Source organism: Mobula birostris, chromosome 4 (genome assembly GCF_030028105.1).
Source record: "Mobula birostris isolate sMobBir1 chromosome 4, sMobBir1.hap1, whole genome shotgun sequence".
Lineage (NCBI taxonomy): Eukaryota > Metazoa > Chordata > Chondrichthyes > Myliobatiformes > Myliobatidae > Mobula > Mobula birostris.
Window position 1 is genome coordinate 33683532 of NC_092373.1, and position 19311 is coordinate 33702842.

General features: G+C 41.0%; 1 protein-coding gene across 1 annotated transcript in view; it reads right to left on the reverse strand.

Moving 5' to 3' along the window:
• LOC140197008 (anosmin-1-like) overlaps positions 1-11910 on the reverse strand; it is a 155842-nt gene extending 143932 nt beyond the window's left edge. Inside the window, exon 1 of the mRNA XM_072256940.1 lies at positions 11734-11910. Within this exon, the coding sequence (XP_072113041.1) occupies positions 11734-11910 (177 nt within the window). The remainder of the gene's footprint in view (positions 1-11733) is intronic.
• Positions 11911-19311: the final 7401 nt, after the last annotated feature.

A 19311-nucleotide genomic window follows, 5' to 3' on the forward strand; every position in this document is an offset into this window, starting at 1 on the left:
CATAAGTTATAAAAGGATTTTCACTACTTTTCTCAAGTTATACCCATACATTCTACCTGCCCCTTAAATAACTGATAACTTAAATACAAGGGAACCCTCTGGTACTTTGTTTTCATGGGTCACTTGTTTTTCATTATAAAGGTAACTCAATAATTAAGGATGAGTTAGAAAAACATCATATATGGAACTGTTCACACACAATGCTTGACTCTGTCATGTAAAAATTATTACACTTGTCACTATCAATCCAATCACTGCATCATGTGAAATTATTACACCTGTTTTCTTGAAGGACAGAAATATCTTTTTTTTTAGAAAGATCCACTTAGTTCTGCATAAAACAATGCAAAATATCAAGTTACAGAAAAAGTGCAATTTCAAAAGTTCCTTGGGAAAGTACACAAGGGTCAAAAAAGTAGCCCTACATAGAGCACTTCCAATATTAAACAATTATGCATTCAGCATTGACACAGAGTCTAACGCATTCAAACCAATATCTGGAACCTTGAGCTAATCATTCACAAAATACCCAGTTCACAGGGTTAAGAAAAGTGAGACACACAGGTATGTATTGTAACTAAATGGTTGTTATTGAAGTGAGCTGTCTCTCTAAATAGTTTTTTGATTTGCCTAATAATTGAGATTAAACAAACAGAACTTGCGAAACTCAAAAAAGAGCTGCTGGGGAATCATGTTTTCAGTTGTCTTATTTTACATTTTTGACTTTTTTCTTTAATTCTCCTTTCAGAGACAAATTTCTTCCAAAATGCATTGGTTGTTCCACTGAATGGGTATATAATCCTAACTGTATCAAAGACTGTGATAGTGTAGTGACAGTACCTATAAAAATTTCAAACCATAGCCACCCCTATCAATTTTTCCAAGCTGCATTGATAATTATTCTGCTATTGTTATTTGAACCATCTCTGAATGCAGTATTTGTGCCTTTATTCATTCTGTTACCAACCTCTTTGCCTTCCCTCACTGTCATATTTAAAGCTGTATCTTTCCTGCGTCTCACAAAACGTCCATTAGCTATAGGAGCAGAATTAGACCATTTGGATCATTGAGTCTGTTCTGCCATTTCATCATGGCTGATCCAATTTTCCTCTCAGCCCCAAACTTCTGCCTTCTCCCCGAATCGCTTCACACCATGACCAATCAAGAATCGATTAACTTCTGCCTTAAATATACATAAAGACTTAGCCTCCACAGCTGCCTGTGGCAAAGAATTTCACAGACTCACCACTCTCTGGCTAAAGAAATTCCTCCTCATCTCTATTATAGAAGGACACCCTTCTATTTTAAGGCTGTGCCCTCTGGTGGTCTTAGACTCTCCCACCATACGAAACCTCCTCTCCACATCTATTCTATCAAGGCCTTTCAGCATTCATTAAATTTGAATTAGGTCACCCCTATTCTTCTGAATTCTAGTGAACACAGGCCCAGAGCCATCAGACACTCTTCATATGACAAGCCATTCAATCCTGGAATCATATTTGTGAACCTCTTTTGAACCCTCTCCAGTTTCAGCACATCCTTTCTCAGATAAGATGCCTAAACCTGCTCACAATACGCCAAGTGAGGCCTCACAGGTGCTTTATAAAGTTTCAACATTACACCCTTGCTTTTATATTCTAGTCCTCTTGAAATGAATGCTAAATTTGCTTTTGCCTTCCCCACCACATACTCAACCTGCAAATTAACCTTCAGGGAATCCTGCACAAGGACTCCCAAGTACTTTGCATCTCAACTTTTTTTGTATTTTCTCTCCATCTAGAAAATAGTCAACCCTTTCATTTCTTCTACCACAGTGCACGACCATACACTTTTGACACGGTAATCCATCTGCCATTTCTTTGCCCATTCTCTAATTTAAGTCCTTCTGTAGCCTCTCTACTTCATCAAAACTACCTGTCCCTCTAGTTATCCTCATATTGTCTGCAAACTTTGCAACAAAGCCATCAATTCCATCATCCAAATCATTGACATATAACGTAAAAAGAATCGGTCCCACTCAGACCACCGTGGAACACCACTAGTCACAGGCAGCCAGTCAGAAAAGGCTCCCTTTATTCCCACTCTTTGCCTCTTGCCAATCAGCCACTGCTTTATCCATGCTAGAGTTTTTCTTGTAATACCATGGGCTTGTAGTTTGTTAAGCAGCTTCATGTATGGCAACCTGTCAATGGCCTTCTGAAAATCCAAGTACAGAGCACCAACCAATTCTCCTTTGGCTATCTTGCATATTATTTCTTCAAAGAATTCTAACATATTTATCAGGCAAGATTTTCCATTGAGGAAACCATGATGATTGCGGTCTATGTTATCATATGCCTCAAAGTACCCTAAGACCTCATTCTTAATAATTCACTCCAATATTGAGGTCAGACTAACTGGCCTATGGTTTCCTTTCTTCTGCCTCTCTCCTTCTTGAAGAGTGGAGTGATATTTGCAATTTTCCAGTCTTCCGGAACCATTCCAGAATCTCAGATTCTGATCATTACTAATGCCTTGACAATCTTCAGCCACCTCTTTTAGAACCCTAGAGTGTACACCATCTGGTCCAAATGACTTACCTACCTTCAGACCTTTCAGTTTCCCAAGAAACTTCTCCCTAGAAATGAAAACTTCACATACTTCTGTCCCCTTACACGCTGGAAATTCCACCATACTGCTAGTGTCTTCCACTGTGAAGACTGATGCACAATACTTATTCAGTTCATCTGCCATTTCCTTGTTCTCATTACTACCTCTCCAGCATCATTTTCCAATGGTTCAATATCCACTCTTGCTTCTCTTTTACACTTCATGTATCCGAAGAAACTTTTGGTGTTCTCTTTATTATTATTGGCTAGCTTACTTTTGGGTTCCGTCTTCACATTCTTAGTAACTTTTTAGTTGCCTTTTCTTGTCCTTTTAAAAGCTTCCCAATCCTCTAACTTCCTGCAAATCTTCGCTCTATTATATACCCTCTCTTTGGCTTTTATGTTGGCTTTGACTTCTCTTGTTAGCCACGGTTATGTCATCTTGCCTTTAGAATACTTCTTCCTCTTTGGGATGTACATATCCTGTGCCTCCCAACTGGTTTCCAGAAATTCCAGCCATTGCTGCTCTGCTGTCATCCCTGCCAGTGTTCTTTTCCAATCGATTCTGGCCAACTCCTCTCTCATGCCTCTGTAATTTCCTTTAGTCCACTGTAATACTGAAACATCTGACTTTAGCTTCTCATTTTCAAGTTTCAGAGTGAATTCAAAAACATTATGATCACTTGCTCCTAAGGGTTCTTTTACCTAAGTTCTCTAATCTGTTTTGGTTCATTGCACAACACCCAATCCAGAATAGCTGATCTCCTAGTGGGCTCAACCACGAGCTGCTCTAAAAACACATCTCATAGGCCTACTAGAAAATTCCCTTCTTGGAATCCAGCACTAATCTATTTTTCCTAATCAGGCTGCATACTGAAGTCCCCCAAGACTATTGTAACATTGCCCTTTTGGCATGCATTTTCCATCTCCTATTGTAATTTATGGGCCACTTCCTTACTACTGTTTGGGGGTCTGTATAGAACTCTCATTGGGGTCTTTTTCCCTGACAGTTCCTTAGCTCTATCCACAATGATTCCACACCTTCCAAACCTATGTCACCTCTTTCTAATAATTTATTTCATTTTTTACCAACAGGCAACACCACACCCTCTGCCTACCTGCCTATCCTTTCAATACAATGTCTATCCTTGGACATTAAACTTCCAGCTATAATCTTCCAGCCATGATTCTGTGACGCCTATAACATCATACCTGCTAATCTGAAACTGTGCTACATGTTCATCTACCTTATTCCATATGCTGTGCACATTCAGATACAGCACCTTCAGTCCTGTATTAACCCTTTTGATTTTGTCACACCATGCTCAACCTTTTGATTGCTAACTTTTTCTAAGGTCTTACTAACATTTGCCTCCATAACCACCACTAACTGTTTAAGCATTCTGGCTCCCAGCCCCTGCAATACTAGTTTAAACTCCACTCTGCAGCATTAACAAACCTTCCCACGAGGATATTAGTCCCCCTCCAGTTCAGGTGCAAACCGTCCATTCTGCAAAGGTCCCTTTTCTTTTTCCCTCCCCCACTTCTTTTCCTGTTAATAGACCTGGAAAATTAATACTGAAATGCTAACTTTGATTCTCTGAGTTTCTGCATGGAGTTTTTTTTTGCATTTTCTGCATTTATTTCCATTGATGCAGGAAGTGAAATTGTGTTGACAAATACCAGAGGGAAAAAGGTCTTGAACATAGAATTTTTGAGCATCTGTGCTCAGGGAATAGTATGTCTGGTCACAGATAAACTTAAATTCAATATTCTCAAATATGTTTGCAAAGAATTACATCAAATTACACCACAAAAGCCTATTATCTCTCATATATAAAAAAACCTGTTCAGTGACTGGAATGGATATTTGGCCAGTCTGATTGGAATACTTATTCTGCAAAATTTAAAGTGAAATCCCAATAGACCAAATTATAATCTCCATCCTGAATTACATTGAATTTCAGTGGACTAAAACTCCTTGTTGTTGCATACATCATATAGAATTACTAACCCTTAACATATAATGCAGAAAGCATCTGTTTTTCTTTTAAATGTCCAGCACTGCATTAAATCATATCAATTTAATACATATTTCTCCCAAGAAAGGTCAAAATGATTCAGATGCGATAAATCTTCAGAAGCAGACAAATCATGTCTCAGCATGTTTAGCAGGACTATTGGGAAGATCTGTGAGCCATTGACAATCATTATGATGGAATCAGTCAACACGAGGAGGTAGCATCAAATTGGAGAAAGAGCAATCTGATGTCCATATTCAGATACAGTTTACTACAAGTTAGTCTTATTCATTCTCACATAAAATATTGTGATTACCAAATCTAATTCAGAATATTCCATACATTTTGAGTGTAGATTCCATACTTTATTAATAAACTGTGTTTAGTATGACATAATCCTTCCTAATCCCTGAGGAAGTAACAACTCAAGAGAAGAAATTGGCAAATTTGCACTCAAAACATTATGAATCTGCTGTGAATCACGGTAAGACATGGATTAAAAGGGGGCAAAGGGTGGTAAGCAAAGAATATGATGACAGAAGGAGTACAAAAAATGGTACCAGACAGTATCTATGGAGGGGAATAATCAGTCAATGTTTCCAGTTTAGACCCTTCATCAGGATTGGAAAGGAAGTGGGAGGGCAGAAGTCAAAATACAAAGGTGGGGATGGGCAAAGAGTACAAACTCACAGGAGATAGGTGAAAGCAGGTGGGGAGGAAAATGGGTGGGTAGGAGAAAGGGATGGTTGAAGTGAGAAGCTGGGAGGTGATAGGTGGAAGAGGTGAAGGACTGAAGGAGAAACCTAATAGGAGAGGACGGTGGAACATGGAAGGAGATGCTGAACCAGGAGGAGAAGAAAGAGTGTAACCAGATTTGGGAATGGAAAAAGAATGAAGGGGGAGGGGGATGTAATTACAAGAAGTTAGAGAAATTGATTTTCATGCTATCAAGTTGGAGGCTACCCAGATGGAATACTATACAAGGTGTTGTTCCTGCAACCTGAGTTTTGCCTCATTATGGCAGTAGGGAAGGTCATGGATAGGCATGTCAGAATGGGAATGGTAAGTTGAATTGGAATAGGTAGCTACCGGGAGATTCTGCCTTTTGCGTCAGACAGAGCAAGGGGAGCTCAACAAAGCGGTCCCCAAATCTGTGTCAGGTCTCATTGATGTAGAAGAGGCCGCACTGGGTGCACCAGATATAATAGATGACAATGACGGACTCACAGATGAAGTCCTTTCATAAAAACTGCTTTGATTCCATTAAGCTTCAATAATTCACTTTGTTTGCTTGATTACAGACTTGCCAACAACACTTTATTTGCTTGTTTTTGACTTAGCATTTTTCTTGAGAAATAAGTGGAAATAGACAGTTGGAGCAGAGCACCCCTGTGGCCATTCCCCTCAAAAACAAGTATACTGCTTTGGATACTTTTGTGGGGGGGTGACCTCCTGGGAGAATGCCATGGCGACTGGGTTACAGGCACTGAGCATGGGTCCGTGGTGCAGAAGGGAAAGGGAGAGAAGGGAGTGGTAGTGATAGGGGATTTCATAGCAAGAGGAACAGACAGGAGATTCTGTGGACATGAATGGGACACCCGGATGGTATGTTGCCTCCCAGGTGCCAGGCTCAGGGATGTCTCAGATCACGTCCACAACATTTTGGACAGGGAGGGGGAGCAGCCAGATGTCTTGGTACATATTGGTACCAATGACATAGGAAGGAAAAGCAATGAGGTCCTGAAAAGAGAATTTAGAGAGCTAGGTAGAAAGCTGAGAAGCAGGACCTCCCGAGTAGTAATTTCTGGATTGCTGCCTGTGCCATGCACCAGTGAGGGTAGAAACAGGATGATTTGGCAGATAAATGCGTGGTTGAGAAGCTGGTGCAGGGGGCCGGGTTCAGGTTCTTGGATAACTGTGATCTCTTCTGGGGGAGGTATGACCAGTTCAAAAGTGATGGGTTGCACCTGAACCTGAGGGGGAACCAATAATCTCGCAGGCAGGTTTGTTAGAGCTGTTGGGGGGAGTTTAAACTAACTTGGCAGGGGAGTGGGAACTGGAGTGAAGGGACTCAGGAAAGGACAGATGGTAAAAAAGTAAAGATAGCCTGCAGTCAGACTGTCAGGAAGGGCAGGCAGATGATGGGACATAGTCACAGCCAACAAGCTGAGTATCAAATCGTTAGGGATGCAGAATCAGAAAGAATAGCAAATCCAGTACTCAAGGTGTTGTATCCAAATATGCATAGTGTAAGAAATAAGGTAGATGATCTTGTTGCGATATTACAGATGGCCAGGTATGATGTTGTGGTCATCTCTGAATCATGGCTGAAGGATGCTTATAGTTGGGAGCTGAATTCCAAGGTTACACATTATATCAGAGGGATAGGAAGGTAGGCAGAGGGGGAGGTGTGGCTATACTGGCAAAGAACGGCATCAAATCAGTAGAAAGATGTGACATAGGATCAGAAGATGTTGAGTCCTTGTGGATTGAGTTAAGAAACTGCCAAGGGTAAAAGGACGTTGATGGCAATTATATATAGGCCTCCCAACACTGGCTGGGAGGTGGACGACATGTTACAATAGGAAATAGAAAAGGAGAGTCAAAAGGGCAATGTTATGGTAGACATGGAAGATTTTAACATGTAGTTTGATTGGAAAAATCAGGTTGGTAATGGATCTCAAGAGAGTGAGTTTGTTGAATGCCTAAGAGATAACTTTTTAGAGCAGTTTATCGTTGAGCCTACTAGGGGAACAGCTGTTCCAGATTGGGTGTTATGTAATGAACCGGAGGCGATTAGGGAGCTTAAGGTAAAAGAACACTGAGGAACCAGTGATCACAATATGATTGTGTTCAACTTGAAATTTGATAGGGAGAAAGTAAATTCTGATGTAGCAGTATTTCAGTGGAGTAAGGGAAATTACAGTGGTATGAGAGAGAAGTTAGCCAAAGTAAATTGGAAGGAGCTGTTGGCAGGGACGTCAGCCGTGCAGCAATGACATGCATTTTTGGGAAAATGAGGAAGGTGCAGGACATGTGTATTCCAAAAATGATGAAATACTCAAACGGAAAAACAGGTATAATAGCTTAGACTCAGGCAAGCTCCCACAGCTACACCTTTGATCTGGAGGAAGAGTGTGGGGTTTAAGCGGAAATTGTGAGAACAAGTTCAACCAGGTGAAGATGCATGTTGACAGAATGGAAGTAGTTGTGTCTCTGTTCAAAGAAGAGCATAAGGCCTCTTAATAGCAAACAGGATCTGCACATCAATGACATGAATGAACGCGTTGGGATGAGAGAATATGGACCAGGCCATTTCTGCTCTAAGCTATTCACCTGAAATATTGTTTCAGTTTTTCCTCTTTCATTGGCTTCAATCTGATGAGATCAATGTAATATCAAGGTAATGTTGAGGCCATAGTAATATTTACTATGGCCCCAACATTTGGTTCTTGCTCCATGTTAAATTGGGCTTTAAATAATTAAAAGGTGTAATTTTCATCTGATAATATAGTTTATTCTCACATGTTATGCAATAACAAATGCTAAATATGCTTGTTTATCTTCTGAGAAACAGAAAATTTGTATTTATATAATGTCTTCCAATTTCCTTTCAGATGCTCTTATAAAGTACCTTTAAAGCATACTTAGACATGATAATCAATGTGTACTCAGACACAATAGCCAAATTATGCACGACAAATTTTCAAAAAACAAGTTGATAATGACTGCTTGATCTGTTTTAACAATGTTGATTCAAAGAGAATTATTGTCTGGTATACTGGGGCTTTTTTCCTGCACTTTGAAGCCATCCCATGGGAACTTTAATGCCCATCAGAAAAGAGTATTGCTTTTAAAAAAGACCATCTCATACAAGGTAGCATTACTTCAGTACTGTACTGGAATGTCAGCCTAGATTACTATACTGCACTCAAGTTACTCAACACAACCACAAGGTTAATAATGAGAATGCTAACATTATTAACTGACACAGGGCACTTAACATATATCACCAACCTACAGTAAAATACAGTTGCAAGCACAAGTAAAAGCACAAATATTTTTTTATCTGCATTATACACTGCTACACAAACTACATTTCAAAGCAAATTGCAACTACAATTTCTGTTTTCTGGTATCATATCAATTAACTCAATTTGTTTTAGTCTCTTCAATATTAGCAAAGCTTAATGTAGTTATTGTCCACATTTAACAAATTTACTTTTAAACAAAAATTAAAGAAACTTATATCATGTTGTAAATTCCAGAGATGAATGGGTAGATCTTACAAAACACTGCTCCCAGCTTAAGTCTTTCTTATGGATCAAACACCATTCACAATCAAAGTGCAGAGAGGTGGGAGTCTTGTAATATTAAAATTAATGGATAGAAAATCTCACGGGGCCTTCTAATCTTTCTGCCCAAATTCCTGACATATGTTCCAGGCATGAAAAGCTCCATGCTCTATTAAAAGTTTGTAAAATCAACTCTCTAGTGGCATAAGGACCCACAGTGGAGGTAAACATTTGAGATGTGCTTCAAATTCTACTTGTGATGTACTGTCTGACTAATATATGTCCCACAGGAATTCAATGTAAGCTGCAGTAACTTATAAACACCAGTGAGAAAATTAACAAAAAAGCTTCTGTTGTATTACCCTCACAACCTCCACCCCCTCAAAAAACAGATTAATGTCATTACATTTCAGTGAACTCTTTTTCATGAAGTAAGATGAAAGTGATTTTTTAAAATGTGACCTTGAGTTCAGTACCACTTTTGTTTTTATCCTTCCTCCCTCATTCATAATTCTGCACAGGTTTCTTCTGAGGAGTCTTTAACAAGCAAAAGATGTTTATTATTCAAATTTATATTAAAATATTTCATAAAAGTACAAGACATGTGAACAGATAGTCAGTACTGTACAACATTAAAAAAGTACTCTTCCTAAACGCACAACTACATTTAAGAACAAATTGTCAGGCAGTGCCATTTAACCATTACTTATGAAGCACATTGAAGACTGAGTATGTTTGAGAAGAAGTTAAAATTAAGATGCTGAGTTCCGTTAGTAGTAACAGGAAATGCTCAAAGTTAATCTTCTGAACTAGAATATACAGCTACACAATCATGAACGTTAGTTCCCCATGAAAGCTCACCACTGCTACCCATGAGGACAAAGTAGATGCAAAGGGGATGTTACAATAATCCTATTAAAGATGCAATACATGGTCAAGTTTATTGACTTGTAATTCTGGCAGTCAGATGTTTCTAACTATTTAGAAACTACATTGACTGATTCAATTGTACTTTACATTAAAAGGTAAGCCTTGATTAAGGCTGAGCTTTGCACTGGTAATGATTGCCACATTAATGTCCACAACTGATAGCAATTTGCCACACAGACAGTTACATTTAGAAACTCAGTAGGTACTAAATGTGAGTTCCTACTCCTTCAGAGATGCAACCAACACAGAATCAAAAATTTAGTGCTAACATCAATCTTTACATGATTATCTCACTGCAAATAAAAGTAAATGTTAGTCCTGATTGAGTAAAGTATTGCTGTGTTAACATTGCAAAATCATAAATTTTGCCAAATAACCTCTTCAACTCTAAAAATTGTTCAGCGTTATTATTACTTCCATTCCATGATAAAAATCTGTTTTTTTACAATTTCTTTTTTAAAATATTTAATTGCATGTGCCAGTCTGTATGGAATGTTAACTATAGTTGACACCTTTCTTGCTGTGTGTGGAAGCTCTTCAACATGACTAGATGATGTGCCTGGACACTATATACTTTTTAATTACAGTGTCAGACTGCAAACTCCACCGTGGAAGGTCCCAAGCCTGGCTGTGAAATGGGCAAGGAGTGAACAACCCTATCCCATAAAAATCCAGAGCAACAGAAAGGCCTTATCCCCAGGAGAGGAAGGATCCACGAGCTGCTGTTGGCAGCCTATGCTCCAGTAGGGGTGATGTACTTAAGTAAGTCAGACTGTAAATACAGCAGGAATAGAGAAACTTGATGGCACAGAACCCTCTAAATATACGTGGACAGCCATTACCATATTCTAACATAATATTTATGTTAGTATTATTTCATGGCACAGCCTGTAATTTACCACCTCTTAAAATTAATGATATTAAATTACATGCTCAGTGTTTGAAAATGCCGTTCCTTGTGTTCAGCATAGCAGGTCAGAATTAGCACTTTTATTTGTTCATTTGTTATGTTTTTGGAAGCACATGTTGCTCAGTAGGATAAAAGGCGACAAACAGAAGATTACAGTTTACTCTGTGCCATTTAAGTATATTATGAGGAGGGCAGATATATGTTCCCAAGTGAGGTCTGGGAGATTGTGGTATTCCCTTCACCCCCCTCAGTTCTCTCTCCATATATAGAGGGATTTGCACTTTCCTTTTCTCAACATGTACTTCTTTTCCTATTCCAGGAATCATTCCCTTCCTTTCCCAGTTCCAGGGATTTATCTATTGCTTCCCATCAGATATGAAGATTGATCTTCTCCTTTCTCCAGACTCATGGATCCCCCTTCATCTCATCCCAGTCCTAGCAACTGTTTTTCTCCTCTCCTCAGATTCAAGGATACCCTCCTCACAGACCCAGCAATTCATCTTTGTAAAATATCCAGGGATCCAGCCTTCTCCCTTCTGATCCAAGGACTTCCTCACTACTGTCTGAGATCCAAGGATTCCCTCTCCTTAAACCAAAAGTCCTCCTTGCCTTCATCTCAGACAGAGGGATCTTCCTTCTCTCTCCCCGGAAATACAGAAACTATCTCTACAGCCCTACGGGATTCCACCTTCTACTTTCCCCAGGTCCGTTTCCCCATACTTAGAGATCCTGATTCTTCTCTACCACTATCCCCCCCCCCCACCCCGGCAGAATGAGTTCACACATCCTCCATGGATACAGATCCAGAGATTCCCCCTCTTACCCACAGGTTCCTCCTCTCCCTTTATCCTGGGATCTAGGGATTCCACTCCCCACCCCGTCTCCTCTGAACCAGGGACCTCCCTCCTCTACCCTGATCCAAGGATTCCCCATCCTCTCCTAAATCCAAGGATCCCCCTTCGTCTCTCCTGATTCAGGATCTGTCTTACCTGCAGAGTCCTGAAGCTCGCGCTCAGGTGCGCGATGTGCAGCGCCAGGCAGCGCGAGGTGCACCTGGCTCGCGAGACGCTCTCTGCAGCCGCGCCGTCGCCGGACCGCCGCGCGCCCACCGGCAGCAGTGCGCAGAGCAGCGCGGGGAGCAGCCAGCACAGCCGGGCGCTCGGCATCGCCTGCACCGGCGCTGGGTCCGCACAGAGCTGCTGCGCAACGGTCCGCGCCCGCTGTTGCCTTGCCAGCCGCTGTCAACTTCACCGCGCCCGCTGATGCCCCGCCAGCCGCTGTCAACTTCACCGCGTCCAACTGCGCGATTTTGCACCCTGGCAGTGACCACAGCCACAACTTGTAAGAACTCGACCCACCCCTTTACCCGGAGACCGCCTTCTAGGAGCATCCACTCGCGCTGCCCCGCCCATCAGACCATGCTCCTGGAAGTCTGCCCACGCACCTTAAGAGTTAAAGTTGCCTTTCGGCCCACTGGTCCATGCCGACCAAAGTCCCTATCTCTGCTAGTCCCTTTTCCCTGCATTTGGCCCGAATATGTTTCCTATTTATATACCGTCCAAATGTGTTTTAAGCATTGTAATTGAACCCACCTCTACATTCCCATGGGCAGCTCATTGCAAATACCCACCAACCTCTGTGAAAAACTTGCCCTTCACTTCTAACAGATGCCCTTTAGTTTTAAATTACCTTACTCTGGCAAAAAAGACTGTGACCATTCACTTCACCTATGTACATCATGATTTTACATGCCCCTATATGGTCACCTCTCAGCCATCCACACCCCAGGGAAACTCATGCCCTCCAGACCCACTGACATCATGAATCTTTTCAGCAAGGTGGCTTCAAAAGCACAATTTCTTGCTTCCACTCTTTCCTTATGTCTTTGACATTGGCAGACCCCATTATGTGCAAATGCCACTGTTCTGTGACATTTCAACCGTTCCACTCACATGAAGTATAGTATATTTGCTAAGTGGTAAATTTCCCCCACAATCGATTTGAAATTGATTGTCCATGAATGGCTGGTAGAATGAGTGTCGTGATGAGTTTTGGGACAGGCAGCCGGACAACCTAGAGATTTCTGGTAATGCCACTGGTGAATTATCAATAATTCTTCTTCTTAGGCTAGTTCCCCGAAGTCATGGATGACTTGCTTCCATTGCTGTGCAGCAGATTCCAAGATGGCCGATGCAGGACCCTCATATTCTACTATGGAGCTTTTATTGCTAGAGTGGATTGTAAAAACACAGGAGTTTGTAAATGTTTAAAGTATGGTGTATTTCTAACAGCTTCAGCAAACAAGTTAATGACGACTTGACATTCTGTTCATCATGCATATATGTGTCATGAAATTGAAGATTTCTGCAAGAGGGCAACATTGAGGATGATGCTCTAAAGTTCCTCCAGTTGGATAGTCAAAAGCTTTTAATTGATCAAAAATTCCATGTATGGTAATTGATGCTGCTTCCTTTATTTCTCTTGTAGTTGACGTGTGCTGAAGGAGATGTCCACCAGCGATCCAAATGGGCAGAAACACTGTGATTCAGGGAGTAGTTCTTCAGCTATTGGATGGAAAACCCATGCAATGGTATTCCTTTGTGGCAAATAGTAGGGAAATCCTTTTGTAGTACCCACAATTGGGTTGTTTTCTTACCGTGAAGATAATTATGAAATAGTAACTATGAGATCATCCAATGTATCCTCTTCCCAGATGCTGAAGATGGAGTTGTACAATTGCAACCGAATTTCCTCCATAAGGTCTAGAATTTCAAATGCACTTAAGGCCCTGTTACTTTACAATTGGCATATCACCTTCTCGACTTCTCGTTGGTCACAAATGACAGCATGGCTGAACTAGGGAGTGTTCTGAGGGATAGAATCAAGGGTGGAATAATAGTCGTGCAATTCTCCTTGGTGTGCCTTCCAGCTGGATAAGTGCATTTCTCTTTGTGGCTCTGAGTAGTCTGGGTCCTTGGTGCTTGGGCCATAGTTGGCCTCTGCATTGTTGAAGAGTGTAGGTTATCAGTGAGTAGTCAGCTGATATGTAGAATTCTGACAAAAACCAATGATGTAAATAATTTGTGATTTTTCACAAAGAAAATTATATTATTAAAAGGTCAGGAATAAAGGGTCATTGTTGGGCTAGTAGGCTGTTATCAATTGCATACTCTAGGGATAGTTGTTTGAACTCTCGGTATTAACAATTTGGATTAAGAGGCACAAGATGATGTAAAAAATGGGAAGTAGACTTAAAACTGCAGCCTCCAGGAGATCCTGGCTGGTGTAGTAGACTGAGTGAAGGTAGTCTCCCAGTCTGCTTTGAGTCTCATCAATGCAGAGGAGGGTACAATATATCTAAGTTTACTGATACAGTATTATGAAGCAGTGGCGGTGCCAGAAATTTTTTCTTGCTGGTGCTACAATGGGGCTGAATTATTCAGTAATGGTGCTGAGGGATGTACCTTATGGCAGGGGTCCCCAACTTTTTTGCACTGCGGACCGGTTTAATATTGACAATATTCTTGTGGACCGGCCGACCGGGGGGTGGGTGGGCTGGTATGGTTGCCAACGGACAAGAGTAGCAGTCAAATACATTGCGTTTACCCCGAGAAAGACTACCATGACCATGAAGCCTTGCGCGGGCAGCTATATGCGCTTGCGTGTACGTGCCCATTTTTTTTCTACAAATCGTTTTTGGCAATTCTGTTCAGTGAAACTACACTGCACATACATTATTTCTAATTTATATAGGCTGTGTATTTATCATATCATTCCTGCTTTTACCATATGTTAGTGTTATTTTGGTTTTGTGTAACACAGCGCATGAATATAGTGATAAGTCAATTAATAAGTCACTTATAAGTCAATAGCATCATAACATTTTAAGTAACATTTGGATATTAAACACACAGCACATATTTTCCCTGTATGAACATATAAAATCATTGCAACACACCAATATCGCTGAATCAGTGGGAGCCCTGGGCTTGTTTCCCTGCAACAAGACGGTGCCATTGAGGGGTGATGGGAGACAGCGATACTCGAAGGGGGTTCCTTCTGCAACTTAGTTTAGGTTGCATTCATTGCAGAAAACCCCGCTTTGCAGAGATATGTTAGAAATGGAAGCAATGTTTTCAGTGATTTCGTGGCTATTTCAAGATATTTAGCCTTGACTTTGATCCGGAATGCCGGCAGAGATGTTATGTCAAACATACTTTTCAGCCCACCGTCATTTGCAAGCTTGAGGAGTTGATCTTCTTCCCGCACTGACATGGATGACGCGCGGGCAATGACCTTGCGTGTGTTCAAACTCAACAGTGGGCGTGACAGGGAATGAGGAAAGGTGTAGCTGACTCATATCGCCAAATCATATCATTTCCTCGCGGCCCGGTAGCGCATGCTCTGCTATGTTGGTTGGGGACCGGTGCGCCTATGGTAATACATATTTGCAAGGCCAGACGCATGGTGTTCAAAAGTCAGTTTCAAGCATTATGTGCCTACTCTGTTGATTCGCAAGCAACAGCAACTGATAAATATAATATAGAAGTGAACTGTGACAATGTCAACAGCATCGGAGACAACCCGGGCTACACAGAGCATAAACAAACAAACCAACAGAGCCACCGGACCCACAGCGCACAACATGAATCACGCTCCAAACCCGCAATCAGCGTCAAATGCGTGGTTTTCAACTGAAAAGCACAACACTAACCCACAATGTCCACTGCTATTCGCATTACATAGACAGGCAATGCCAAAAGATACACCATTATTAAAGTCAAATAAGGCAAACAACTGATGCAAGGCTTTACCAGGAGTTGGACAAATAGTACTCTGACCATGCAATACCTCAATTAATTTGGCTACTGAATTTAAAACAAAAATCAACAGAATCACCGCTTGGAAGTCTAAGCAAAACCAGTAGGCTTAATAGCAGTAAATGTAATAGTTTAGGATTTGCAAGAAACATAAGGATTATGGGGTATCCACCACAAAATAATAATAATAATCAGCATTAGTCTTGGCCCAAATTTTAAAAAAATCAACTGCACTCACCATTGATGTTTTCAGAGAAGCACAATCCATCTGTTGTTGTGATTGGTGGTGAAAGCATCAATGATTTTCTTGCTGTCAGGTGCTTTGGTCCTCCAGCTGTTTATGGCCAACGGTGCCAAATTGCTGTTACGAGCATCGCTGCTGCTATTCCTTAGGTAGTTTTTGAGGCGTCTGAGGCAAGAGAGACTCCATTTGCATGAGGCAGATGTCACAGGTAGAGTCAGTGATATGCAGATTAGTTTGTATAAATCTATAAATGCTTCGCGGTAGGGTCTCATTGGAGCTAGAAATTCCACTGTGTCATTCACTGTCTGTCCTTGCTAGAGACTCAACCACAGTTCTCATATACTCACGATTTTCTTGGACAATTTTTGCATGTCCTTTGTCAAGCATATTTCCCAATCTTGAACCGCCTTGTTTTCTCAACCTGAATTCGGCCCATGTCTCCATAGCAAACTTAAGCGCTGCACTTACATGGTCGGTTTTGAAAGCTGTTGTAGCTTTCCGCCAGTTGTGGTAACCGGTGACAGTGAAGGTAGACTCAGAATGGAACCCATGTCCTCCACACAGGAAATGTCTGCATGCGAAGCAGAACATAGTATCTTTCGTGATCGAATATTCCAGTTAGTCAAACCAGCTACGAATAAAACTCCTTTGCTGATTGCCAAACTTGTTGCAAGCAGCGAAGGGTACTTTCTCAATGCTGGGCGACGGGGTCCTTCCTCAGGCTGCTGGCTAACATCGCTAACAGTATTCCCACTAGCACTAAGAACAGCTTCATCCACGTTCTCTTCTGAATCCTGCTCCATTTCTTCTTCCTCTACTTCGCCCTCACACTCCTTCGATGAACTGCTGTTGTCCTCATCCTCATTTACTTCTTTCTGCATGTCACTTTCAATTAAGACATGCTCAGGCTGAGACACCACTGATTCCTCTGGATGAGGTCGTTTTCTCACTAAAAATTGATCCATTTTTCACGCCGCCAAAATAATGCATGAGCCAGGCCGACGCTAGCTTGTAAAAGCACAATGTGTGTGTGTGTGTGTGTGTGTGTGTGTGTGTGTGGCATCGGTTAGTCTCGCGGGACCATGGATCTGTGCCTGGATGTATGCTATCAATCTCTCGTATGAGTGAGAGTGAGTGGCATCACTACCTTAAATGATCATAGATCAGTTTAACTGATCTGAGGACAGCAACGGCAAGACATTGTCAACGAACGAATAAGCAGAAGAGTAGAGTGGATCTGACAGAGTTTACAACTTTATTGCTGCGTGGGTGCTATGGTAATTGGGGGTGTTGTTTCACTAGATCAACTGGAGAAATAAGCTGTATTCAAAACTATACAGAGAAAGCAAAGCAGCTGCAATTTGTAAGTGAAATTTCCGTTAATTTCTTGGTGGTGCTATTGCAATTTCTGCTGGGGCTATAGCACCAGCTAGCACTACCTTAACGCCGCCCCTGTTATGAAGCCAAGTGGCTGCGAAGGCTGTGAGAAGGTTGCAGGGAAGTTTCAGGGAAATATTCACAGATTAGTTGAATGAGTATGGACATGTCAGATCAAATATTATGTGAAAAGATATGTTATTATCTTCAGTAAAAAAAAGGAAAAATACAAATTTTTAAATATAGTTTTGAGGTGTCAGTACTCAGAGGGACCTGAGAGTACTTGTATCTAAATCACTGACAGTAGGCTTTTGCTGGTACAGCAAGAGATTGGAAAGGCAAAAGGTCTGTTGGGTTCTTTTGCTTGAGAATTTGAGTACATGTGTAAAGACCTTTTACTGTAATTATATAGGGCTTTGATGAACATGTGTCTGGACTATAGTGCTTGGTTCTAGTTTACCCACCAAAGGAAGAGACTCAAATGCTCACCAAATTAATTCCTGGAATGGGGTGGGGTTCATCATATGAGAACAGATTAAGCATATTGAGGGCAGAGTGCTGTGGAGACTTTGTTCCTGAGTATCCTCCTGACAATAGATTTTGAAGGTTGAGGAAATTATGGGATGTTAGGTTAGTGCAGGAAAGTACACTGTTATAATATCAATCCATTTCTTATATTGCTGTGGAAAGTATTTACACAGGGCATCATGGTAATGTAGCAGTCAGTGCGATGCTATAATAGCTCAGGCAGTCAGAATTCGGAATTCAATTCTGACATAAACTGTAAGGAGTTTATATGTCCTCCTCCATGGAATGCATAGGTTTTCTTTGGGTGCTTCGGTTTCCTCCTACAGTCCAAAGGCCTACCAGTTAGTAGATTAATTGGTCATTATAAATTGTCCCGTGATTAGGCTAAGGTTAAATCTGGGGTTGCTGGGTAGTGTGGCTTGAAAGGGCAGAAGGGGCTCTTCCTCACTGTATCTCAATAAATAAATAAAAAATATATAAAACCATAACCCCGAATCTAAGTTTAAATTTAACCTCACTTCTCACAGAATGAAAATGCTCTAGGCCAGTCCAACTATGAACCTGTTCACTTCACAATGGGACCCTCAGTTTAACATGGGTCCAGCTCTTAATCTGGACATTTGCTCTGCTGCAACACATACAAAATGCTTGAGGAACTCTGCAGGTCAGGCAGCATCTATGGAAATAAATAGATAGTCAATGTTTTGGGCCAAGACCCTTCTTCAGAACTCTGTTCTGCTGTATGCAAACTTACACTGTAATCTTAAAACACCTCTGCTTTGAAGTTCATCTGTTCTATGCTTATAACTCTAAAACTCCATTAACTCCCCTCAATTCTGTTTCAAAAAGCTGTATAAAAATAATGAAATTTGTTGGGAGCAGTTCTAAAGCAGCACACTTCTGTGAGTTGTCTTCCTCAAGATATTTTTAAAAACACATTTCTTGGTCTGATGAACATGGAACCACTTTTTATTTGCCAGATTTCTTCTAGCATTTCTCACTATTTAATTTAGAAGGGCGACCTTCTGACACCCACCATTGGCGTGGTGACTGCTTGGGCCATCAATTTGAAGTTTTGTTGGCAGAGAGATTTAGTGGCTTTAGAGATGTATTAGAGATGGGCCTGACCTTTCAAATAGTTCTCACATCAAGCTACCTGTTAGAGAATGGTGCAAAATTGATCAAGATCTTTAAAATACTGTCCAAAATATATTTTTGCTGTCAATCTGAAATAGATGCCAGAGAAACACTGCTAGGATACATGAATTTCTTTCACCAAAAGCCCTTTCATATAAATGACTAGCATTAATGCACTCAGAGATGTGCACAGCTTTAGTTAGACTGGATAAAGTGACTTTTGTCAGTGTAAAGCCTATCGCTTAGGCAGTGCACAGTCAGATTTCAAGGGCCTTGGTTCTACAGTTGAAGTCAGAAGTTTACATACACCTTAGCCAAATACTTTTAAACTCAGTTTTTCACAATTCCTGACACTTAATCCTAGAAAACATTCCCTGTCCTAGGTCAGTTAGGATCGCTACTTTATTTTAAGAATGTGAAATGTCAGAATAATAGTAGAGAGAATGATTTATTTCAGCTTT